This window comes from Tympanuchus pallidicinctus, unplaced genomic scaffold, assembly GCF_026119805.1.
Source record: "Tympanuchus pallidicinctus isolate F22 unplaced genomic scaffold, pur_lepc_1.0 scaffold5, whole genome shotgun sequence".
NCBI lineage: Eukaryota > Metazoa > Chordata > Aves > Galliformes > Phasianidae > Tympanuchus > Tympanuchus pallidicinctus.
In genome coordinates, this window is record NW_026294769.1 from 22,374,628 (window position 1) to 22,401,437 (window position 26,810).

Below are 26,810 nucleotides of genomic sequence, written 5' to 3' on the forward strand. Positions count from 1 at the left end.
AGTGCACAAAGTACATTTTGACATCTCTTTCAATCACAAAGATTACTCAAAGATATGAAATCTAAAACAAACAAACAAACAAACAAAAATCAACCAACCAAACAAACAAAAAAAACACCCCACCCAACTCTGAATTCTAGATAATTTGCAAGTAAAAACGTCCAAAATATTATTCAAGCACCAACAGTCACACAAGCGCACACACTTTCACTGGATTGGTAAAGCTGCAGTGTCCTTTTTGGAATTTTCTGGTACTGTGGGAATGGATCCTAAGAACACAGCCACCCCTGGGATAGTATAGAGCTATTGCCACTTTGTGCCCTCTTTGGAGTAATGAGAGTAAACACAGCTGTTCTGTACAACTTATACAACAAATGCTCAAGGGAAAACAGTACAGATAAGCTATAACTTCTCTGAGCAAGAGTGTAATGATTTAAATTTACAGTAATGACAAGTTATAATTTGATGCCAGAAACTGGAACAAATGGATGAGGTCATGTTTCAACAAATTCACTGCTACTGTCAGGAGGCATTTGTCTATAAGGACTGATGCCATTACTTATATTTGTAAGAAGAAAGCCACCAGGAAAAACAACAACAACAATGCATAACAACATTAGAGAATTTATAGAATAACAAATAAAATCTACATATTGACTGGATGCCAGAAAATAAAAGACAAAACAACACCAACCAAAAATAGTAATAATAATAATAATAATCCGATCATTCAATTTTCTCATGAGACCAGCTTATCTCCATCTTAGTAAATATTCATTTATGATGACTAAAAAAGAAGAGCTCTATTTTTAATTTATCCTAGCTTTGTACTACTTTGGCCAGTTTTTTTTTTGTTTGTTTGTTTTGTTTTGTTTTTTGTTTTCCTTTTTTATTCTTTTTTTTTTTTTTTTTAAGCTCCTTTTGTAATTTACAATGCCCACTAGCCAGGTCTGTAATATAAGTGTAGTATGCAACAATTTTAATGAAGTCCTTCGAATATAAACTTGATTTGATCTACCTTTCAAGCTCAAATACCTATGGAAAAATGGAGATGCATAAGACCCCAATGATTTACTTACTGAAGAAGTGTTTGTGCTCCTTGATGCTGATTTGAATGTTGATAAATAAAAGGTGTTAGTTTTCCTTATGTTTCCATTCAAGAGAGAAAATTTCCTTCTGCCACAATTTGCATAGGAAAGTCAGAAAAGCTGCACAGTTAAATCTAGTGAGACCATGTGCTATTCAAAGACCTTTTGCAACGTAATCTAGACCTGAATATTAAAACTTGTTAGAAAATCTGAGTAAGTTTTGGACCACCCCTGTATAACCAGTAATAGTATACGCTCTATCACTGTTGCCATTCAGCATTCAGCATTTTCAGAACTTGTTCAATACTCTATATATAAAGGTTAAAATTTCATTAAGTAGAGATATTTACACATCTCCAAAATACTAATGTTTGAAGAATAAAAAATAAGTTGTCACTTCACAAATATTGGGGCTTATGTGCTCATTAAAGAAAAAAAAAAAAAAAAAAAAAAAAAAAAAAAAAAAAAAAGTGTAATACTTGCATCACAGAGATTTACAGAAGGTTTACTATGTTTCTAGTGTCAGAACTCAGCTTTCAACCTGATTCCCAACATACTGATTGCAAAATAGGCATATCACAAAAGCACCCCTCCCATGGAAGAGTAGTAAAAAAGCAGTGCTTTGGATCACTAGAAAGGCATGACTTACCTTGTGGAAGTTCCTGAAATATGCTGCTTTCTCATCTGGAAACTTTTCTAGCCTCCTGGGTCCTTTACTGGAAGCCTTCTTGAAAACCAACCAACATCGCCTGAAAATCTGGAAACAAAGTCAATGAATTGTATTAGTTTTTTGTTGTTGTTGCTGTTTGTTTGTTTGTTTGTTTTAGGTAGAAATCAGCACAAATTTATTCAGATACATAATTTACTAAACAAGATTTTTTAAAACCATCACATTTTATTTTAGTAACTTAGAGAACTCAGAAACAAATGATGTTCTCAGCATTGGTAATTCCAGTCCACCAATTTTAAAATATCTATTGTGAATTCTTTATAGACTGTTTTTAGTTTAGACTCTTTCGTGCATGCCAAATTTGACAATTTCTGGAGATGCAAGTAAATCCATGAACTCTGAACATAAAAATAATTATAAAGCTGTCATGAGGGAAAGTCCTTTCAGGCGTGACTGTACATGTTTATGGTTTATACATTCATTTCACTGCATTCTATTTCTACAAGAGCATCAGTGTCACTGAGGCAGATTTATTGCAACTTTTATTGTAACATAGTAATCAATTGTTACTATAATCTTGTACATAGAGAAAACAAACAGTAGAAACAAGTATCAATGTATCCACTGCTGGGCAAAAGAAAATCTAGCTGATTTAGTTCAATGACAAACTCTCTAAGGAAAGGCTATGTGGATTATTAAAGTTTGGAAACACATAGAGAAAAAAGAAAATCATCCAGAAAACACAAATTGAAAGTATTGCTCTCATATCAATGGAGATTATGCAAGATTTTGCTTACAGTGCATTTTCTTGGATACATTATTAGATTACTTCACAGAATCACAGAGGTTGGAAGGAACCTCAAGAGATCAGCTAGTCCAACTTCCTGCTAAAGCAGATACCCTACAGCAGGTTGCAAGGTAGACTTCCAGGTGGGTCTTGAATATCTCCATAGGAAGAGACCCCACAGCCTCTCTGGGCAGCCTGTTCCAGTGCTCCAGCATCCTTTCTGTATATAACTTCTTTCACATGTCAGTACGGAACTTCCTATGTTCAAGTTCAAGGCCATGATTCTTTATCCTAATGTTGTGCACCACCAAGGTACCACCTCCAAGACCACTCAGTCTTCTTTTCCTGAGGCTGAACAGACTCTGGTTACTCAGCCTTTCCTCACACAGGAGATGCTGTAGACTTCATTATCTTCATAGCCCACCCCTGGACGCCAAGGAGATCCCCATCTTTTTTGAACTGGGGAACCCAGAACTAGGACACAGAAGACTGTGTTGTATTAAAAATGTGGCTTCACCAGAGCAGAGTAGAGGGGGAGGCTCACCTCCCTCGACCTGCTGGTCACGCTCTTTTTAACTCAACCCAGGATACCATTGGCTTTTTTTGACCACAGGGACACACTGTTGACTCATGGTCACCCTTTGTCCACAAGAACACCCAGGTGCTTTTCTACAAAGACCTTCTTCAGCAAGTCATTCCCTAACTTGTACTGATGGGCACAGTTATTTTACACAGTTTATTTTCAAAAGGTCTTGTATATTACCACAGCTAGAAGTTTAAAATCAGTCAAATAAGAAAACATTCACAGTTCAAAGGGAAGCCAGTTAAGACTGTCCTTCTAAACTACATTACGCAAGTAAGCAATTTGATATTGGTCTGGTTTATACCTATGACAGTTCACATCATTTTCTTTTTCAGTGAGTGTATGGCTCTACAAACAATGTTATATGGCATTTCATGTTATTAGTTCACTGATATTTTTAAAATTACACACACACACACAAACTAGCTAATAGTTCTTCCACCCTGTTGTGTTTTAACTCAGCAGATGCTCAGCAGCACACAGCCACTCTCTCATTTCCTCCCAGATAGGATGAAGGAGAGAAACAGAAACAAAACAAAGCTCATTTACTGAGATAAAGGCTGTTTATTGATACAGAAAAGAAAATAAAAAAACATGATTAAAAATATATACGTACGTAACCAAAATGCAATTTCTTGCTACACACTGACCAATGTTCAGCTAACAAACGCAACTGCCTGCTAACCAAAACACCCCCAACTCAACATCTCACTCCCCGTCAACCAATGCCCAGCAAACCCTGAGCAGCAGCTTCCTCCTAGCCAGCCTCTCACAGCTTTATGGCCTTTGGTAAGATGTCGCCTGGAATACAATAGTTCAGGCCATACGTTCTTGCCTCACCCTGCCCTGTGCCATCATAGTGGTGGCTCTTCCCTGCTGAGTGGTCTGGCCTGATTCTGAGTATGCTCTCATTACTCAGAAACAACCAAACATTGGTACACTATTGACACCATCTTAGCTGAAATCAGGACGCATCCATACATGGAGAAGAGCCTTATTTCTTCTGAAGTTTTACAGAATGTAACGGTATAAAGCAAGAAGTGCAGTACTATTCAAACGTATCTCCCACTGAGGAGAGAAGAAAGAAGATATTAGTGGAATACAGGCAGGGAGAGCTAAACTGAGAAGCTTTCCCTAATAGTATAACACTCCCTAAACTGAATATAAACAGCAAATATCATGTCATTAAAATAATTAAGCCTAATTAACCACAGTCTAATAATACTGACATTATGCTGTTGTCATTATCTCAGATAATTATAATCAGTCCAAACAAGTGTTTTCTTTTCAAAATCTACCCACTGGACTACAACATCAGTACATTTAAATACAAGGAAGACTCTTGGAAAACAAAATAGCATATAATGAAATCCTCTGCAAGCACACCTCTCTTAAAGAACAGAAGTTTCTGGGTTTTTTTTTGTTTGTTTGTTTGTTTTTTTCTGCTAAGATTGTGATTTGGCAACTGTGCAGCTGTACTTCCTACTCCAGATATTACTATGCCTAACCTGGGGGAAAGGAAAGACAATATCACATTTCCTGGAGAAAAAAAAAACAAAACAAACAAAACACTACATTGTGGGACATCATAAACCATCATAAACCATCTTTATTAGATAGTGTTTTCTTCAAAAAACATCTTGGCAGTCCTGCAACATATTTTACCACAGGTATAGCACTGCTTCCACAGTTACCTCTTGATTAACCTATATCAGCTTTTCACATTGTTATGGTGCAAGAACCTCCTCATCTGCAGGAGATGAAGAAGATTCAATTCTTTTTGACCTCAATAGAAGCAAAAGTGCCAACTGTCCTAAGGGGGAACATTTATTCATTTAATAGAAATCTTTCTTTTAATAATACTCCTGGCTCTTCTGGGATCCACTTCCTTTTTAGGCTATGTGTATTTTTGGTTCATCTCCCATTCTCCGAGGAAAGTATTTCTTAAGAAGTTCATCATGGTAAAAATCACTGCCTTCATTTCAAATCTTCTATTGATTTCCATTATCTGCCCTTAATGGTTTACAGTCCTCATAGACTTTTTTTAGAATAGTAGATCAACCCGCAGACTTCATCATCAGTGACAGCAGGTTTTAGCACAGCCGCAGAATCCATATCTTACAGATGACCTAATTCTGGACAGTTGGAGATAAGGTAACAGAAGTTTCATGTCAATTGACTTGGGTGGTTTCTTTCCGTTGTTTATTTTATATTTATATCACAGTTATATTTTACTTTAATGTAAGTATCAGTTCTATCTGGTACTTTGGAAGTATGCCTAGTAAGTGGAAAATTAGAAAAGCTAAATGAAAGACTCCGATTGCTCCCTGGGAGGATGGCAATATATTCCAGATAAAAGGTCATCCAATGCAGACTTGAAAGCAACTCATTCAATGACAAATGAGCAGGGATCCTGAATGGCAACTTCAGACTTTTGTTCATTGGATATCAGCCAACATGGAACAGGATTTGGAGCTTTGCTAGATGAACCGACATAATTCAAGAAGGAGGCTTTGACCCCCTGCTTTTTAGAGGGGTCTTCACAGTATTTACTGAAGAGGGCCAAATGTCAGTTGTAATTAAGGACTGTTCTCATTAGACCTATTCCCAGAGTCCAGCACTGTGACGAAGAATGCAAAGGCACTGGCACAGACATGGGCTGCAACAAGTCAAAGAATAAGAGGGTGGAACTCAAGTTTTACCATTAGACTGCTTCTGCATCCATTTATTGCTGCTTCTTTTCAAACAACTAGGGAAGGGAGAGCTGTAAAGAAAGCAACAGCTCACTGAGCACTGTAGATACACTATCATACATTCTTACATTTAAATATTGCTTATATATATATATACACACACACATACATATTTTTACATACAATCACTTCTAAATCTGGTAAAAACTTCCAAAGTGCCACTGGATTTCAGCAGCTCTTTGTCTAGTAGTAGACAGCTTGTAACTCACTGTTTAAAAATACATTAGCATATGAATTTACCTATAAAAATGAATACATAGGCGCATATGTGAGCATGCAGCAAACAAACATTTGCCTTTTATACTGCAACTCATTGTTATACAGAAACCTACTCAATTATTTAGGAACTGTGAGATACTCTTTTATCCCTGGCCTAGTTTATGATGCCATTGGCTGTAATCAAAACTTCTGAAAGACTTCTGAAGTCCTCAGATAATCGTGTAGCCATTGTGAAATAACCCAGCATCAGCCCTATAACAGCTTGCACTTTTGTCTCCATCAGATTTAGCACTTCCTGTGAGATTTAAAAGCCTGTTTTTCAGACACGCTCAGTTGAAGAAATGACAATTATTTGATCGCTTAATCAGTTTTACAGCATTCCAGGATGAGCACTCTCTGTTCAATATAAGATATTTAATAATTTTGAATGAAAAACAAGGAACACAAAGACTAATTATATACACTATTTCTTATTTTTCTAGAGAAGTTCAGAAAGGTAGCACCAAACACATGCTATTTGGGGCTTTTCTTTTTATTAAATTACTCATTAAATGGATCTAAACTTGTTCAGTACAAATCTGAAGTTGACACAGATGAAATTACCAGCTGAGTCCAAGACACAGCAGTCTATTCAAACAACACCCCTCTCTCAGTCTTGCAAGATTCCAGCTGTGCAAAGCACAAAAAGTACATATATTGTTCTCAACCCCACTATCTGTGCACTTCCACATCAGTAATCAACAGCAGTAGCTCAGCACATCTATGGTCATGTGAGAGCTGGTTCAGCTGCCCTGGCCAAGGCACATGGAAGCACTTTTCATGGTGCTGCAGAGATTTGCAGGGGAGAACAGCTTCTGTTCTGAAGCAAAAGAGTATACTAAATGTGGAACAAAACAACCTCATCACCTCAAAGTGGTTTCTGAAATCTTTTGAGTTAGAAATTCAACTTCCAGTGCAACTCCATTTCCACTAATTTTTAGAGATCCCCTTTTTATAATTTACTTAAAGCACCATAATAATGAATTTATGCAGAAAATCTCAACTTCATCCTCTCTTCTTACTTTGAGCTATGAAAAGTTCAAAGTTACTTCACTAATTTTCTCCATTAAAAATAGGTATCATTCTAATGGGGCATGTGAGAGAAATACAGTATCTCATGAGACTATAAAAACTGATTCGTAAATTTAAAAATATTGCATTCATAGTAAGAAAACAATTGCCATAGTACAGTCATATTTAACCACTGTTCTGACAGACACCACTTTTTTTTCTTATTTTGCTGTTTATGCTTTGGCAAAGGGAGAAGAAATTAAAGGTGACACCTTACTGCTTCAGTGGAATTCATGTCATGCATTTAAATCAAATTTAAGAGAAATTCAATAACTTATTATACGTGAAAGGGCCCAACAGGAAAATGAGAACACAAAACTATTCATGCCTCAGCTGAAGAACAAGTTACTAGATTTGAGCAATTGCTGAATAAAATCAACAGAAAAGCAAAAACCAAACAGAAAGTCTTCACTGGAGTCTGTCTACCAGAGTTAACATGATTTTGCATTAAAAAGACAAAGCAATACTATTGTAACAACACATACTTGCACTTAGGTTTCTGGGCCCCTGTGAAGGTGACCTAGACGCAGCGTTGCTCCTGACTTAACAGCGCTGATTTCATTGCCTAAGTTTCTGAAACACAGTCACCACTGCACTGAGAAAGTGCACTTTGGGTGGCAAACTTGGATGGGATGACAAAGATAGTTAGAAGGAATACACAGAACAGCACCGAGCTCCCAAATGGACGTAAGAGTCTAGGGCAGCTCCCTCCCCATAACAACACCACTGGGAACTTTCCCACGTCCCTGTGGATGAGCAGGGATTCCCCAGGGTGTGCACCACCCGCCGCCCAGGCAGGAGGCGAGGCAAAAATAACTCACAGCTCTGATCAAAAGTACGGTGTTATTTGCTTTTTGTTAGCAGCATGGGGTAGTGGGGCTGCCCACTTCTTACCACAACAAACAGCAAGCCTTGGGAAGAGTTCCCTTTTGTCACCATTTCTAAGTTTCCACCCTATCTTGCCCATTCTTAACATTACCAAAGCGTCTCTCACAAAACTAATGGAAGAAAAACTCTTCAAACTGTAAAGAATGAATTAAAAACCCCACAATTATGTCTTGAAAGGATCACTAGTAATACTTCAAATAAATAATGCTGCCTGAATACATGTTACCAAAGACTATCAAAGATTTCATCATGTCTGATATCATTGCAGTTGAGCTTCATTTTAACATGCTAGCTAGGAATCAAGGTTAATCTTTATCTTCGAGACCTTGTTTTATGACTTTCTACAAGGTTATAAAACACAGTCCATTTTAGTGTCCCAGATTGCATCATAAGCATTTTGATTGCATATTTTTATTATTCTTATTTTCCAGATTGCAAACATGCTGGCACTTAAAGTTAGAAATAGAAGAAATTACAAACATCTGCCAGAATTTTATTTTATTTTTTTCCCCTCAGATTAGATCAATGCTTGTGGGCTTGATTGCAGCCACTGAGAATTATGATGGTTAGAGAGAGATGATTATGGACAATTCACCCAGTTACAGTATATATATGTCACATTTCTGCTACAATAGCATACCATTACAGATTCATATACATGTTTGTAATATTTAATAATTGATGGTGTTATAGTCACAGGATATATATTTAATCTACAAGAAGATTTATTTTATTGTTAGAGTTCTGTGAATTCAAAGCACACCACAGTAATTTTCCTAATACTCATACAGTAACTAAAGTAGTGAGTATATAAAGAGTTTAGCTGTGGGAGCTGAAGTCTTCCCCCCCCCCCCCCCCCCCTTGTGTTTAAAAGAAGAAGGTGGATATGTATCTGGGAAGAATTGCATGTTGTATTCTTCTGAAAGGTGATGCACAATTTTTTCAACCCTTAGGCACCTACAACTTAAACACTCAGCATTGTTATTTTGCTTCAAAGTGCTATCTGGGTAGTTCAAGGTCAGGACAGCTTACACAAAGTTGCTCAAACCTGCTCTCAGATTTCACAAAGGGTGGTCAGGCACTGGAACGGACTGCCCAGGGAGGTGGTGGAGTCACCGAGCCTGGGGGTGTTCAAGGAAAGACTGGATGTTGTGTTGAGGGACATGGTTTAGTAGGAGCTATTGGGAACAGGTGAACAGTTGGACTGGATGATCTTTTAGGTCTTTTCCAACCTTGGTGATTCTATAATAGCAGGCTGCATATCAGCAGAATTTATCACTATTTATTTGAATCAATGTTATGATTATTTCAATAAAATCAGTTCCAGTAGTCATTTTTCATCTTTCTGCATTTCTGACTCAGTTTTGGCAACACTAACTTCAGTGACTTTCTGGGGAAAATACAGCTCCCTCTTTGTCTGGCCTCATAGGGTAGATGAAAACAAAACAAAACAAAAACTGATTACAATAGTTTTAGCAGGCATCCAGCAGGAAAATCCTAGAACTTGAAATATTTGAAGAAATTTTTATGCCCAAGAATTCTCAGGAATCTCTATTACCTTAAACTGAACATGTAGCAATTACCTGTGAACAATTGCATAGTCAGGATTTCACAGAATCATAGAATTGCTCATATTAGAAAAGACCTTAAACATCATTGAGTCCAACCACAACCTAACCATACTACCCAAACTCTAACAACCCTCTGTTAAATCATGTCCCTGAGCACCACATCCAAATGGTTTTTTTTAAACACATTGGTGACTCAACCACCTCCCCGGGGAGCCTATTCCAGTCCTTAACTTACACCCATATCACCTTCCACAGGTTATTTTCTAAGAAACACTTAGCATGTTACAGTTTGATTGTATTCTAATATGTAATTTGAGTGATTTCCCAAATTGAACCGAACATGAAAATAGGCTTATTTTACTCACCTGAAGTTGGGGTTTGTCTGCTGGAAGTATCAGTTTTTCTACCACTTTATTTCAATTAGTTATCAACAAAGATAATCCATTTGAATATGACAGTAAATTCTCTCATCAGTTTTTAATCATAAAGCTATATACCAACAAAGTGAAAATACTAGTGCAATAAAGATTCTTAAATTTTGACCCTCCATTTATGAGGTTATTAAAGCTGAAACTTACACATATTTAGTAGACACTCATAATTTTGTTCTCAAAAAAAAAATTTTCCATATCTTCAAGGGAAATCAATGTCAAGAAACAGACAAGCCAGAGTCTTTGTAATATGAAAATTCAAATACAGTCTCAGCTAACACACGTAAATTGAAAAGTAGTATTCATATACTCAGCTCCTAACCTACATACTTTTAAAAGACAGGGACTTCTGAAAATAAGTTGTTATGAAACCAACGCTTCATGTTTTCTATAATGTTCAGCACGCATTGCCAAATCCCAATGGGTGCCATTTTTTTCACATGGCCAGACTGAATGACACATCTTTACTTCGTATGCACTTTCATGACAGGCACTGTTTTTCAGAAATTCTCTGCTGATATGTATTGCGTGGCAACAAAATGTAATGCAGAATTGGTGGGAATGTTCAGCCTCTACTGCTATATCACCAAAGCATTTCTCCAACATTGTGGGCCAACATAATAAAATAGGAGGCGTTACATTCCAAAGGATGCTTCATATGGAGTATAACAAAGCTAAGCACAGTACCAAATCTAAAGCATTTTCCACAAAGAAAAAATGAGAGCTGGATCTGTATGCCAATATAAATTTATGTATTTCTAACAGCAATTAGTACTCAAGTTAAAAAACAAAACATACAGTCTTTTATTCTTGGATGTATTTTTTAGCTTCACCATATGTCTACTAAATCTTGGAAAACAAACACATTGATACAGTGAAAGATAACTGTGATCTATACGTGTTGCTAGTAAGTGTTTGGTCACTGTTCCAATCATGTATGTAATGTACACAACATATTTATATACAGCAAGACTTTACAATATGCAAATGAGACAAAAAGCCCTTCAAACATTCTCTCATATATTGTATTATAGGAGAGCACATAAATTCTAAAAATCGCACTTATCCATGACGTATGATTCAATAAACCTCTAAAGTAACAGGTTGTATGAATCAATCATACGTTGTTTCACTACAAATCAAATTTATCATCTTTTTTTTTTTTTTCAGTGCTTTGACTCACCTTTCAATGTTATGATATGAGGTAGATTTTATGGAGAAATTCGTTTTGTATAGAAGAGAGTGTTCTGCAAAATGAAGCCTGCTGTAGGATTAAATCAGGGCCCCAAAAATAGCAATGATCAAAAGGATGTCTAATAACAGAACAGTTTTCTCAACATTTGATCACCCGCACTACTATACCCTTCAGGTTTAGTACTTCTCCTGTCAAAGAATCACAGATTTAACAGATGCTAGCGTGCCCCCAAAGACCTTCATTACATCCTTTAATCTAATTGAAGGGGAGGAAAATGAACTAACAGCTCACAGTAAATGGAAACAGTTGAAAGCTAGGAATTTGTAATAATTCGCCACAGCAGCAATAAAAAAGATACTCAGAAGGAGTCTGTCACTGAATACTGTGGTGAAATTTTTTGCAGTATTCAGAGAACTACCTGGACTCTGTAAAACTAAACCAAAAAAAAAAAAAAGAAAAGAAAAGAAAAATACTTCATTTCTTCTAGGTTCTAATTAAGAAGATGTATAGTTCAATACAGTTTTTGTTGCAAAGGCAAATTTTTAACCAGTAAAGACATCATTTACTCAAGGAAACTTAGCAAGAGCTTTGCCAAGAGCTCAAACAATGCTGGTATTGCTGCATCCCCACCCAACCTGTCCTTTGGGGAAATATGCTTGTAGAGGGGAGTGGGGATCATTTTATTGCAACTTCAGGGGAATAATGCAGAAGAAAAGCAGATGGTCTCCAAATCCAGGGTTCATAAATTCCAAAGATCACTCTGAATTGCCTCCTCTTTAGCTGTGACACTGCTCAAAAATTCTAAACCCGAAGTTTATCCATGTAACCATGGCACTGTCAGAAAATTTCTTTGTTAAAGGGAAGATGTTAACTGAGACAATTATATTATCCGAGGGAAAAAAAAAATTAAAACACACAAAACATGACAATTAACCAACAAACCACAAAGCCTGCCACCACTTCCTCTGATTATTATCAGCTTTCTAGACCTTGTGGGAGTGAAGACTGTCCTTTTACAACCACTACCCCTAGGCAGAAGAAAACTATTAGTCTGCTCAGCTGATGCTATATATTTTGATATTCTAATCAACTGCATTTGACCATAAAATACTTTGCTTCTCTATGCTCTGGGAGATCACCTAGGGCAGAAGTTGATAGCAGCTGAGAAAAAAAATCTGCAACATTTCTAGCCAAATTAAACGGACAACCTTTGATATGCTGCTGTACAGTGCACAAGCACCTAGCACTTGGTTCAGTATTAGCTAAGACTCATTCCTTTTCTCACATGCAGTATAAAAAGTGTAACAGTAGAAAAGAGTGTTACTTCCCATGACTTCTGTGATGGTCTCAGCCAAAAGATATAAAGTTGTAACGTACTCTAACATGAAAGAGAGGAAAAGAAAGAGGCAAAAGATTCTTGTATGCATATTAATATTACCTATACAAAAAGATTTTTCTTTGCAGTTTTATAATCAGCTAATCCCCATATTTCAGTTGTGAAGTTTTAGTGAGAGCATAAGACTTTAAAAGTATGAAACATATTACAGATGCATCTAATATACGACAGCAATCATTCAGAACAAGTCAGCATTTTTCCATGCAAAAAGCCAGTACAATACCATAGTTACAAGTTAAATTATGCAAACTGTAAAGAAACTATCTAGTAAAGTCAATAAAATAGTTTTTAATTATTTAGAATCATAGAATCACAAGGTTGGAATGACCTGCAAGATCATCTAATCCAACCGTTCTCCCATTACCACTGCTACCACAAGCACTAAACCATATATTGTAGCTCTTCATCCACATGCCTCTTGAACACTGTCAGGGACAGTGACTCCAGCACCTCCCTGAGCAGCCATTCCAGTGCCTGACCACCTTCTGAGAGAAAAAGTTTTTACTTATGTCTAACCTAACCCTCCTCTGGTACAACTTGTGGCCATTTCCTCAGGTCCTGTTTGTTGCTTGAGAGAAGAGGCCAAACGCCTCCTCATCACACCCTCCCATCAGGAAGTTGTAGAGTGCAATAACATCTCCTCTGAGCCTCCTCTTCTCCAGACTATTTAAATCTAGCTTTAATAATAGCCACTCTCAATAAGAACACAGCATGAATCATGAGCTAAAAAAATTTGCCAGAGTATGAATTAAGACTTTTTTTTGCATTTTGTTTCTTTTCTATCTAATCAAACTATGATAGGCAATTCTTCCTTGTGCATTATGCAAAATTCTTTCCTTCTACAAGGTAAGAGTTTATGTAAGTTATACCAGTTGATTAGCTCACCACGTGTGCTCCTGCATATCAAGAGTCTGCAGATCTATTTACTTTATAGAAAAAAGGTACTGGGCATTTCACAGTAGTGCTTCATTTTTTTCCATGGGTGATCAGTGGCTGCTACACAAGCCCTAAGCTTTGGAGAGATGGCTTTTGTTGGGAATTCATAAGCCATATCACAGCAAAAAATTTAATTCTTGAAGCTAACACCTACACAAACAGATTACTGCCTTTGACCCCAAATTACCTATTTTAGTACATTCTTCTTCTGTCTTTAGTTCTTTTAACATGGATTGTGATGAATCTATCACTGGGAAGAACAGCATTCACCATACTGTACAGCATTCACCAGTGCTGGCAGCATCAGTTCATATACAGACAGCCTCTCTGACTTGCAGTAGCTGAGAATCCTGAACCATCTTACCTTTTGATGAGCAATATTTTGTTCTACCTCTTTTTAGAAGAATCCTACTCAGTTCTTGTTAGAAAGCATACAGTATGTAATTTCTCCTTCATCTCATCTACCTTTCAAATTAATAAGCTGCAGCTTTCTATTGTTTTCCCCCAGGTCTTTTTAAGTCTGCCCTGCTGGACTTTAAGTATCATTCAGTTATCACCTTAAATGAGTTCAGTCACGCTTTCTGATAGATTTATGATTTTAGAAATGAATCAAAATATTACATAAGTGGGGATGACTCATTATGGAACATCCATCAAAGAACATTACAGTGAAAAGAATTTTGACTAAGACTGAATTCTACATTTCTTTACTATTGCCTTCATTATTGCTACTATTTCTACCATTGCATAGGACAAAATTCCTTTTCTGCTGTGAATGGTCTGCATTCTTCTCTGATTACCAACATAGCAATTAAGGAATGTTATTAGCATTAATAATTGTCTCATAGGGTATGTTCCATATCTATACTGAAATGCCATAGAGAATTATGAGACATAGCAAATTAAAATATTCTACTACGCTTGTTTTGGTGCAGAATGCTATAAAATATTTTACAGATATTTTAGATGCTCCTATATTGTTTCTTAAGTTTGCAGAAATGCCATTACAAAGTAGGGGATTTTAATGATACAGGATGTTTAGTGGTGCAACCACTGAAGACTAGAAGTCTTTGAAGTGTTCACTTTATTCCAAAATTAGTTTTTTAGGAAAGCAATAGCACAGCTGTTAACTACACTATTTCTGATCTTATTTACACTCAGCTCCTCCAGAAACCATCTACAGATGATTCAGTTATTTGCATCTCAGAACAGACTGAAAGCAGGATTCTCACCAGCAACAGACAGAAACAGTAAGAGAGGAGTGGTGCATTTAACAAAAATAAGTTTAGTTTCAAAGTCCTATCACTAGTGGTATTAAATGGTAATAAGATGGGTGATCAAAATTACTCTGAACAGGTTTACGTTAATATTTTTCCAGTTTCTTTTCAGAATTTTCTCTTACGCTCACTGAAAAAAAAAAAAAAAACACACTCAAAACACAGTTTAAAAAAGAAAAAAAAAAAAGGAGAGATACTAATACATATATACAATATATACAATAATATAATGTATAATTAAAAAGAACTACACTAGACTTCATCCTGTGGAAAAACTCTTTCTAGAAGTACAGTAGCATTAATCATAACCTTATTTGAAAGAACCACCAGAGTTGTCTCAACCAAATTTGCACATAGTCCATACATTCCCAGCTTGTATTTCAGTGTTATTCATCATCCAAACATTGTGAGAAAGCCACAACTTTCTTCTCTTAATCTTTAATTTTAGAAGTCTTCAAACAACCTCAAGTGACAATTGAAGAGATGTAAAACCCTTGAAACCAGAAAAAGAATTCTGTTTGGGCCTAATTCAAATGCTTTAAATTTGTTTGGATAGTTGTTAGTTTCTGTCCAGACAAAACATCAATAACTTTGGATTAGGCTGTGTTCTGGGTTTAGTCTTGGAGTCTCAGGCTTATTTAATGTTGGATTACTTTGAAGGCGAACTTATAAGTACTTCTCCCCTTCGCTCCCTTGCTATTTCTAAAAATACAAAAGAGCCATTTAATTTATTGTAGAAAATAATAAGCCTTTGATATTTTTTCAGGAAAAGCAAGGCAAGACCAAAAAAACTATAAATCCCCCAGTGACCCACAAACTAATTCAGTAACACAAGGCAGCATACACTTGATTCTTTTAAGGTCATGCAGTGCTATCTCACTGTACTTGTCACTGTTCTTTGCAACAACAGCATACCACCTCTTCAGAGATAAATCACTTAAGTGGGTGTTTGCACTAAAAATACACCCACAATTAAATGGCTGAGTGTGTGCATACAACTTTACTCAATCACTTCACTGTGAAGAATGTATACTACCACAAGAGAAGGTGTCAAAATTTAACTGATTTATAGGCACCATATTTGGAAAGTTTATTAGCACAGAAGGTATAAACAAAGTTTATAATCTTAAAAAAAAAAAAAAAAAAAAAAGAAGTTACAAGCTTTGCTGGCTGAAAGCTGCATTCTAACACAGCACTCTTTCAGATGTTGCCAATGGTGATTAAAATTTCGCAGAACTGTCAGAGACGGTATGTCTTGTATGAGAGAGTGCTTAAATTATGAAATCTATTTTAGTAGTCCTTTCATTACTGCTGAAGAGAATTCTTTCAAACTGTGAGCAGCAAAAGTTTGATATGATGGCTGAGATTATTTTAAAATTGTGTAATAATAGTCAATAGTCCCACTTAGGGCTGATGGGCTAGATAGCATCCACGGTCACATGCACATGTGAATTAATGACTAAATGCAATCTTAAATACCTACATTTTCTTTCAGAGACAAATTTAGTTTCTCTCTGGAGAGGGTTGGAGAGAAATTTCTCTACAGACATAGAATTTTTATTCCTCTCGGTTTGCCTTTTGTTGTCTTAAAAATTGGATTTAAATGAGGATGGAAACAGGGCTGTCAAGCAAAAGCAAATGGCTGAAAGGTATCAAAGCAGTTTTCTATCAAGTCCTGCTTTTGAAAACACAGAAAACATTCATACATTTTGCTTTTCCCAGACCAATCTTGGCCTCTCTTTCCATTCCTCCTCCCCCATTCTTCTTACTGCTACTTGTCAGGTGAAGTCCCTTTATACTGGAAAAAGGGAAACATCACTCCCGTATACAAGAAAAGGAGTGAGGATGGAAACTACAGGACAGTGAGCCTCACCTCTGTGCCTGGGAAGATCATGGAACAGATCCTCTTGGAAGACATGTTAAAGCACATGAGGGATGAACAGGTGATCCAAGTCATCCAGCATGGCTTCACTGAGGGAGGGTCATACCTGACCAATCTAGTGGTCTTCTATGATCGAGGGATGTTTAACAATACTTGTGATAGCTGTAAAATGATTACAATGTCTATAGACATGGTTTAGTCATTTTTAAAGGAAAAAAATAAATGCTTTGCGTAGACTACTGCATGCAATCCCTTTTTCTTTATTTTTTTTCTTAAATACATCACACCTTACGCTTCTGAGTTGCATACCTCTGACCCCATCTTTACAGTCATAGCCCAGTTCAAAACATGCACAAAGATTTAAGGATCTGAACAAAAGATGAACAGTAATTAGAGTTTAATAATCTGTTTAATAAAAATAGTTTAATAGTCTGGAATAATAGTTTTCACCATTTTGAAGGTAAGAAGGGAGAGAAAGAAGTCCATGTGTGGGATGAGAGTTCTATCCACCGTCATGAAAATGTGTGCTTTTACTGCTACAGTAGATACTACACAAGCTTTCAAAGCTTTGAGCGCATCGTCTAGATACTTGTACCAAAACACCTCTGGGACAGTTCAGAGTTATTTTTTTAAATTATTCTCGTTTGAGGATAACTTGTATCCTACACATATTAAATATGACATTTGTATTAAATTTTACAGAAGAAATAGTACATAGGCACAACATGATTTTTAAAGTTATTCATTTCTGTAATGCCGCTCTTCTACTCTTTTCTTTGTTATGCTTTAAGACAGGCACTGCACAAATCAGTGTTTACAGGCCTGTTACCGTAACTGATTTTGATTACAACATCCATCATGAATGTAGAGAGAAGCCACAGGTATAAATCAATCACTTCCTGTAGGTTTCAGCAAAGTACTTAGCAGAATTCAAATTAGAAACTAAAAGTTAGGTGGTTTTAAAATGTAACTTTGCATTTCTAACATCTTTGTTGCCAATCCAGGAACAGTAAGATTCACAACAGAGACCACAACATCCTACACATCACCTGCAATTAATGAATTGCAGTTAACCTGCGATAGCTGAATGAATAAGGCAAAAACTTTTGTGTGAAGAATACAGCCAGGATGAAAAACAAAATTTTAAGCAATTCATTCTTCATCTAAACAATTACAAGTGCTGCTATAGGCAAGCATAGTAAGTTGCTTTAAGCTACTGACAGGTTGTTAGACAAAACCAGAAGTCACAAAAATTATAAAAAAAAAAAAAACACATCACCTTCAAACTTCTAGTAGTATATTCCTTCACTAAAATATGACAATGGTAAATAACATAAATAAAGAGATTGGGTAGCCTTCTTTTTACCTTACCTTACTTTCATTTTCCTGTTCGCATGTAAGTATTTCTTCTACCCCCAGGGAAGCATATTTTCAAGACTAACACAGGACGAACCAACAGATCTGATTTCTGAAAATTAAAATGGAACAAGCACTAGTTTTTTTTCTTGTCTTACTAAATAGTTGTTTTTCAGAGAGATTAAAATAATTAGCATCAGCTCTCAAAAGAAGAGTATGGATGGAGCTTAAGGCCAGGATGATTGTCCACAATACTGAGCTATGCTAGGAATGACCAATTCATCATCATTACCACTCAGGCCAACTGAGAAGAGATTTATGACTCACATTCATGTTGTACATTAGAAGTATCTCCTGTGGCTACAGTCTTTTGGATAGATTCTAAAAATCACTCATTCCAAACCCGAAAGTTCTTATTCATACCTGTGCAGAGATATTTCCTTCATTTCAGCAATACAAAAATAGTAACAATCTCAGAAATGGGCAGTATTCTTCCCTTCTTGTATTGTTTTACAATATTGTCTCTGCCTCCCTTCTCCACAATAGTCTTTCCTTAATCTTTCTAAATCAAACAAAATAAGTGTCTGATATAACTCCTTGCCCCACATGAACCCGTACAGATATCTCTCCAGAAATTTCAGAGCAAATGATTGCTGGTACTTGTTTCTTCCACTTCTTTGCTGGTATCTTGAAATAACTAAGAACAAGTACTTACAGCTTACTGTGAAATTACACTCTTCCACAGGAAGAGAAAAGGTAGGATAACAGGGTATTGATGTAAGCTCTGCCATAATTTGACATCCTCGTTAAGTATCCTAATTCCTAGGTTGAAAGAGTTTTTCCTCAGATTGATTTGAATTGGGCACACTTTGAATCAAAATTTCATACAAGTGCTTAAATGATCAAGTGTACTAAAAAAAAATAAATATCCCCCCCAAAAAAATCTGGATGATGAATTTAAACAACCTCAATTAACTTAGTATTTTTTTCTCTACTATAGGTACTGTAGTCTAGACATTTCTCCCTCACTTATCGCTTTGCATTGGATCTGAAAATGAAGAAAAAATGCTGAACTGGTGACATTGCAGCCATTTCCACAGCAACACACCGATTTCCCAAACATCATCTTGGCTCAACTGCCACTGAAAGCTGGTGGAAAAGCAAGATGGAGGGAGCACTTTTCAAGCATTCAAACAAATGGCTAGTTTCAAGCTGACAAAAGTCTATAACTTCAGTTAGAATACTGGTAAAAATATTTTAATAAAATATTTTAATATATTTTATATATATACACACACACACATATATACATATATATACACGTATTAATAAATTATTATTAATATGAAAGTTATTTCCAGTAAACTTCAAGCAGTGAATGGACGACCATTTTAAAGTAGCCACTAGGCTTCACAGTCCACTTCATTTCTTAAATTGTTTGCATTATAGCATTTATTACCTAAATAAGGGATGACATCTCAAGTTTTACTTCAATTGCACTCAAAATACCCCTAAGAGGGTAAAATACAAAGCATACTAAGTTTTAAACATGAAGTTGGCTTAAAATTTTCTTGCATACTTTGAACATTCATTATTTGCTTAACAAGACTAACAGCAAATTGATATTCAGAACTGCATAGGTTTTGTTATCAGCGAGCAAACGAAAAAAGCTTTGGAAAAAAGCCACCACATTACTAATAAGTTCATAATTGCTGAAGATACCTGTAAAAATAAAAATAATTAACAAGTACCACAAGATGTAAACTCAGATGAAATTTTAAAATTGTATGTTTTTCCAAGAGAACCCTGTAGAGTATATTTCTCAGGAGAAATCTTAAAGCTAACCAAAAATTAATTTGAATATTAACTGTTATGTTTTTTATACAGTCAAGCCAATTAACCACTGAACTATTATCAGAGCAATTAAAATATATTCTCATAAGTTAAATACACAAAGCGGTATGGTAACAAAAAAGGAAAAAATCAAAAGGAGAAACAAATTAATAACACATGGAACATATGCCCTGTCTTCAATAGTTTCAGCCTTTGACAGAGAGTTTGAGTAAAGAGTTAAACCTTCCCATTTTCCTTCGTTCCAACTCACATCACTACAATTGCAGCCTACTCATATACGAAACCAAATAACAGCATGACTTTTTTTTCCTCATGTTCAATGATTTCAGGGATTCACCATAATAAAATCAAATCTTGATAGCTTCTACAAGGACAAAGTGGTTCCAGAGGCACTCGGACACAGATAGCTCATCTTAAACAGACAGCTATCCCACCACTGTAGGATTTAATAGATTTGCTTGTGACCTCTGTTGTGGGGTTGGAACTGGTGTTCTTTAAATTCCCTTCCAGTGTAAGCTATTCTGTGATACTATGAGAAGATGTTCTATAACCAGATGAGGATATTTTTGTCAGTCAGGGAAGGGTTGAAGGATGGATCATCTTCAAGCATTATGTATCCCACAAAATGCTGTTTGATGCTTTGATTCATAAACAAAACCATAAAAGAGAAATGACTGGCTACATGGAAAAAAAACCAGTAAGATTAGTGTTTTTTGACACAAGATTTTCAATTCATGTTTTATAGGATAGTGAAAGAACCTCAACACCTAAATGTAATCAAACTTTAAACTATTATTAACATACCAGGAACCTGTTTCAAAGAGATGTGAGCTGTGGTATGAATATGCTTTGCTTCCTATTTCCTTATCAGCTGAACTCCAAACCCACCCTTTCACCCCCCATATTTCCCTCAATTTCAGCTCAGTGCCATGAATTCATTCCGCACCACTGTTCCTGTTTTCATTGTACTCGGTCCCATATCTCAGGGAATAAATTTTCCCATTTCACCTTCACTCATTTCAGTCCATTTCCCAACCAGCCGTTCTAAGAAAGCAATGAGCCGGTTTCTTGCTTGAAGTCCTTGAGTTCAAAACCTCATTTGCCCCAGGCTACTAATGTCACCAAATCAACCTTTATTCATGTACACAGTGCAGTGAAACATCTAAAAAGCATGAGTATTTACCCAAGAGATATTAACAGTAATGTATGGATGTCAAAGCTTGAAGAAAAAAAAAAAAAAAAAAAAAAAAAAAAAATCACTACATTCTGCCTCACTTTTTCAACACAACATCATGTATCATTTTTACTTTTTTGCTTTTAAATAACCACCTTTCACAGGAAGAGAGTTTTTAAGTATTGTTGAAGCAAGGTAACGCAGATTTAAAGACAAGAATAATAGCTTGCATCCTTCTTGGGTCTCAGTACAGAGGATTGATTCAGTAACGTGTGATTTCTCTTCCATTGTGTATGAATGAATTCAGTAACTTATACACCTGTGAAAAGACTCAGTGTTCAGAAAATGTAGCCAGCTTCCTCAATGTACTTAGAGAAAAACATTCCAAAACAGCTCAGCCAAAAGCCCTCCAAAAAACTCAACACAGCAGCTCAGAAAAAAGTTATGCATTTTTCCTGTGGTACTACTACAGAGACCACAGCTGCAGTCACTTCTTCCTTATCGTCATAATACATGTATACAAAATAGGAAATAAAGGAGGGCTGCTCCAAAAGTAACACCTTCTTTTTTGTTGTGATGGCCAGCAACATCCCAGAAGGGCTTTGGTAATATGGCAGTAGAAGTTGAACATTTCTGCCAATTCTACGTCACATTTTGTTGCCATGCAACACATGGCAGAAGAGAGACAGTCTGACAAAACAGTGCCAGACATGAAAATGTATATGAAGCAAAGATGTGTCATTCAGTTCCTCTGTGTGGAAAAACATGGCACCCATTGGCACTCACCAATGCTTGCTGAATGCTCGTGGAACACAAACAGTAGATGTGAGCACAGTGATAGTAGTGTGGTTTGTTGCCAGCCATATAATCAACAGATATCAAGCTGTTATAATCACAATATAATTGTATAATCAATAGCTATCAAGATGTTATAATCACAATATAATCAAGAAAGTTAGGCAAAACAGACAACAATCACAAAAAGAGAATAGGTGGAAGAGCTTACCCTTCGGCTGAGCTCACCACAAAACACCAAGAGAAGTGATCTCCAGAAGAGATCCTTCCCCTCTGGTAGCCAGCTCTTAAATAGGTCTTCCAGCAGCACAGCTGAATTGCCTTCACCTGTGCTCCTCTGGCTGACTCATGGCTCGCCTCAGGTGATCAATCAGAGGTTCAGGCCGTGACTCAGCAGTTCCCATACACCAGCAGTGGTGACAGCAATAATGGGTCACTCCTGCTCATGCAGATATTCAGGAGTACATCATGCAGGCTCTTGCTCATTGCTGGCAAAAACACATAGCTAATGATGGTGACTATGTTGAAAAATGGTGTTTTGTAGCTGAGAATGTGCTCTACCAAATAGTGTTATTGTGCTCCTTCTGTCTGTTGTAGTTTTCCATGGAAATAAAAAGGAGATATTACTTTTGGAGTGGCCCATATACTATTTCCACCTATTTTATCAGTCAGAACAACAGCATCTTGGCAACTGTGCTACCTTTGCTGCAAGACGTTTCTGCATGAGAAAGGAAGAGACACGTTAGGGTTGATGTGGGAAAATGCTAGATGATGTTGATGTCAGCCTAAAGAATTTCAGCTTGTAACTCTATGAATTGAAGCTGTAACAATGGTTTGAGTTTTTGTCTTTCAGTAGGATAGCATGGGCTTTTATGATTACTTTTTTTTTTTGGTTCAGAATCTCTTCTTCATTTTACGGTATTCAATTGCATAGCTTTGGCTTCATAATGCTTATTTTCACAAGTCTTTGTGAAGTCATTTTAGTCTGCCTTTTAAAAATACATACTAGAGTATGTAACTAGCTAAGTATTTTTTAAGAAAAAACCTTCTGAAGGTAATATGGACTTGGATGTAAATTCCGGCTTTGTAATTGCTCATAGGTAATTGCTGCATGTTCAGTTTAATCTAAATGAAACTGCTTTGCTAATGGTGGTGGAAAAGAGTGCTCCTTGTGGCTGAGAATTTGCCCTATTAGGCAGTGTCAATGTGCTCGTTGTATCTATTGTAGTTTCCACGGAACTACAAAAGAAGCATTATTTTCAGATCAACCAACATACAAACGTCAAGACCTACAGCTGTGCTACACATATTGTGTTTTGTGATTGGTCTGCTTTTCTAAGAAGCGTGCAAGTCAGCTTTATGTACACACTGATACTTCACAAAACTTGTTCTGGCCACTTGTACTCTGCCTTTACTGTAAACAGTAGAATTTCATTTACTCTACCTTCTACTGAATCTTGTTTATTGGCTGAATACGTATGACAAGGCATGCTTGCCTTCATAATTTCAAACATTTGCTACTATTGCACTGGATTTATATTCTGTCTTCAACTCTGGGAACTATAAATACAAAGCCCTCAGTAAAACCTTCACAAATTTAGCTTCCTTTTATACTGCTGAGACACCATCACTGTCTTGCCTCAAAATCACATGAAGACTCACATTTCAGGAATGCAGCTGTAAATATTTATTCATCTTCCTTCTTTTCTATTTTGATCTAATCAGCCTGTGATCCAACAGCTGTGACAACCCAGGTAACGTAACAGCCCAGGTTGGAAGCCAATATTATGCTGGGAGAGCAAGATAATAACTTCATGCAAAAAAGAATCTCACTGTTCATTCTTCTAAAGAGCAAAATCATTAAAAGTACAGCATTATGCTCTGTAATTATAACCTATGTCATTTCCCTGTTAAAAATACATTCTAATTGCTTTAAGTGAAAACACATTATAACTTCCCTTGGAAGGGGAACTAAGAAATAGATTAGTAAAATCCTACCAACAGTACATTAAATGATGTTCATTCATTTAGCTTAGAATGGATCACGTAACATACATATTCTTATAGAAAAACACAATTAAGGAGAATGGTTTGCTCACGGGATTAGCCTAGGGATTTTGAATTTTCCACGTCTAGTTTTGTAGTGTGAATCCTGCCCAGCTTGGTGTTGACTGAAGCTTATTACCATCTGCTGCCTGTTCAGTGTCCTACATAGTATGAATTGGTTATCTTAGCCCAATTCCAGGCTCACAGGCATTTGGTATTACAGTAACTGACAGCAATCAACACACCTTTATGTAAAAATCAGCAAAAAGGCAAAATATTTTAAAAGTATAACAAAGATAATTAATTTGACAGGAGCTGTTTATCAAAGCCATACCTTGAGAATATGTAGGATGGTGGAAAGAGTATAATTTCAATTTTTTTCTGTGACAGTTCACTGGATGTAGATAATTACACTCTATAAAACCTCAAATGACTAATGTCATCAGATTTTGAAAATTCTAGAAAGTGAAATGACAATTCACAGTTTTTTTAAACTCGTGTTTTCTCATCTTGTAGACTTTTAATAGCTAAAATACAGTTGCTATAATTGGTATGACAGTACTGAGAGTCTTGAAGTAACATTTAGGACTGTGCAATGAATTATTTCATCTTCTATGACATCCAGAGCAGCTGTGCAGGCAGCCATTGTAAGCAGGATGAGAAAAACAAAGAGAGTTATAGATTATATTATCCAGACCTCAGATTATTAACCTTTAGGTGACCAGGCTGGTTTGTTTGTTGTCTCAATAATCTCAGCTATGTTTGCATTGTGTGTGGAATAAGCAGTAATTCAGACAAACAGCAAACTAACAAAGTGACAGAATAATTACAGCATAAAAGCACTGTGTTGTGACTATATCTGAATTATAATAACGTTAAATATGAAATTAAAAGGATAATGACTATTTGCCATGTACTTCATTCTTGAGCAAATAGTCCCCAGTTCAGTTAGTCACTTGAAATCATACAATATGTTAGGTACTGTAAAAGCTTTTCTTCAGAAAGCTTGCCTAAGAGAAAACTCCTTTATCTCAAGTTTTGTTTTTGTTACAGAATGGATGAAAACATGACTTCTTAAAGTTACATACCAAAAAGTTTCGAAGTAAATAATCTGAAATCACTCATTTTCTAAGCATACAAATTTTGAATTAATAGCTGGTGGCAATGCATTGCAAATGAATATCAAAAACATGTTACTTATTTTCATATCTAATACAAAATGAAATATTTGTTTTAAAATTTTAGATCTAATTTGAGAAAACATTAATTAAAATTTACAGCTATTCTCTAATTAGGTATTAAAAATTTTTTATCATAGTTGAATTTCTTTTTAAAGACTATTAGGACAGAAACTTCGCATCTGGCCTTAATGATTTTATGTCAGTACTTAACCAGTTCTCATTGTAGCCACTGAATTTTTGCATTCTGCTAAAGCACACAATCAAACAAAACATGCCATGTTTGAAACTTCAATTAAAAAAAAACTTCTAATCTTGAACATTTTTCTTGAGTTTTTAAACAGTTTTTTAAACATTCAAACTGTTCACTGTTTTATATTGGTCTCTTGAATACGGATTGTTCCTTTTTCGAACAAGCTGTGTTATATCAATGGAAAAGTCAATTTATTCCAGAAAAACAGGATCAGGAACCTTCTGCTGACAGACACATATTTAAACTCTGTAAGAAGATTTGACCCTCCAAGATTTTTAGTCTACAGCCCTTCTGAGTTTCCTTTCTTTAAGGGAAAATACAGTTATTTGACTCAAGTATTAATGGGAATCATCTTGTTCTTCTGATCCATATCCCTCTTTGGATGATAAATGACAAATGTTAGGACTTTCTCATGACTCCAAAAACAAGTCTCTTTACTGTAATGTAAAAAAATATGGATTTTGGCTAGACAAAGAGCCACTATGCTAAGCTCTGTAAGAGTCCAGCACAAAACTGGCATGGGGTTTCATAAGTATTTCATACATATCATTTAATAAAAATATGCACATGAAAAGTGATATTAACACATTTAAGTAAATATCAGTGTATGTTTACATACGTAAAGTATAACATAGCAGCCTATGAGTATTTGTAGCCTATGAGTATTTGTGCACAAAAGACAAGCTTTACAAAAGAGTACATGGAATTTGGAATTCACTGACATCATTTGTTTAATGCAATATCAAATTAGAGGTATAAGGATGAAAAATAAAGAAAAAATATGTGAATCATCGTGGCTTTTATTAGCTATCTAATTAGGCAAAATGGAAAGTAGAGATGGAACTTGTCTACTGTAACAATATGATTCAGTCTGACCTGGAATAGCTTCCGCATATTTTACATGTCACCTTTGCAGCAGAAAGGTTATCTTACCAACAGCACTTTGTATTCATGGACATTCTTTCTCCCATTATAACAGAATAGAGCTCTTCTTCAGTCTGTTTTTCTGCTTTCCTTTGACACATTATCAAGATTACTGATAGATTAAATATTAAGGTAATAATATTGAATGGGTTCAACTGAAAAAGTATCAGCATTTCCTACTTCTTTATAGCTACTCAGGTTGCACTGTCAGAAGTGAAGGGCTCTGTCAATACCATCACACAGAGTACATCTTCCTACCTCAAATTTCTCATAAAATACAGACATTTGCATATCGAATCTCCTGATAGATACAAGTAGGCACCACTCAACTTCAATGAGATTGATTGCAAGAAACAGATATATGCTCATTCAAACTTTAATTGCAAGAATTCGTCACTACTGAAATGATTCACACTTAGCTTGCCTAAACTAGATGGCACAATC

The 26,810-nt window shown here is 35.9% G+C and overlaps 1 protein-coding gene across 1 annotated transcript in view; it reads right to left on the reverse strand.

Annotated features, from left to right (window-relative positions):
* Positions 1-26,810, reverse strand: part of DOK6 (docking protein 6) — a 235,163-nt gene that overhangs the window by 137,710 nt on the left and 70,643 nt on the right. Inside the window, exon 2 of the mRNA XM_052704711.1 lies at positions 1,738-1,845. Within this exon, the coding sequence (XP_052560671.1) occupies positions 1,738-1,845 (108 nt within the window). The remainder of the gene's footprint in view (positions 1-1,737; positions 1,846-26,810) is intronic.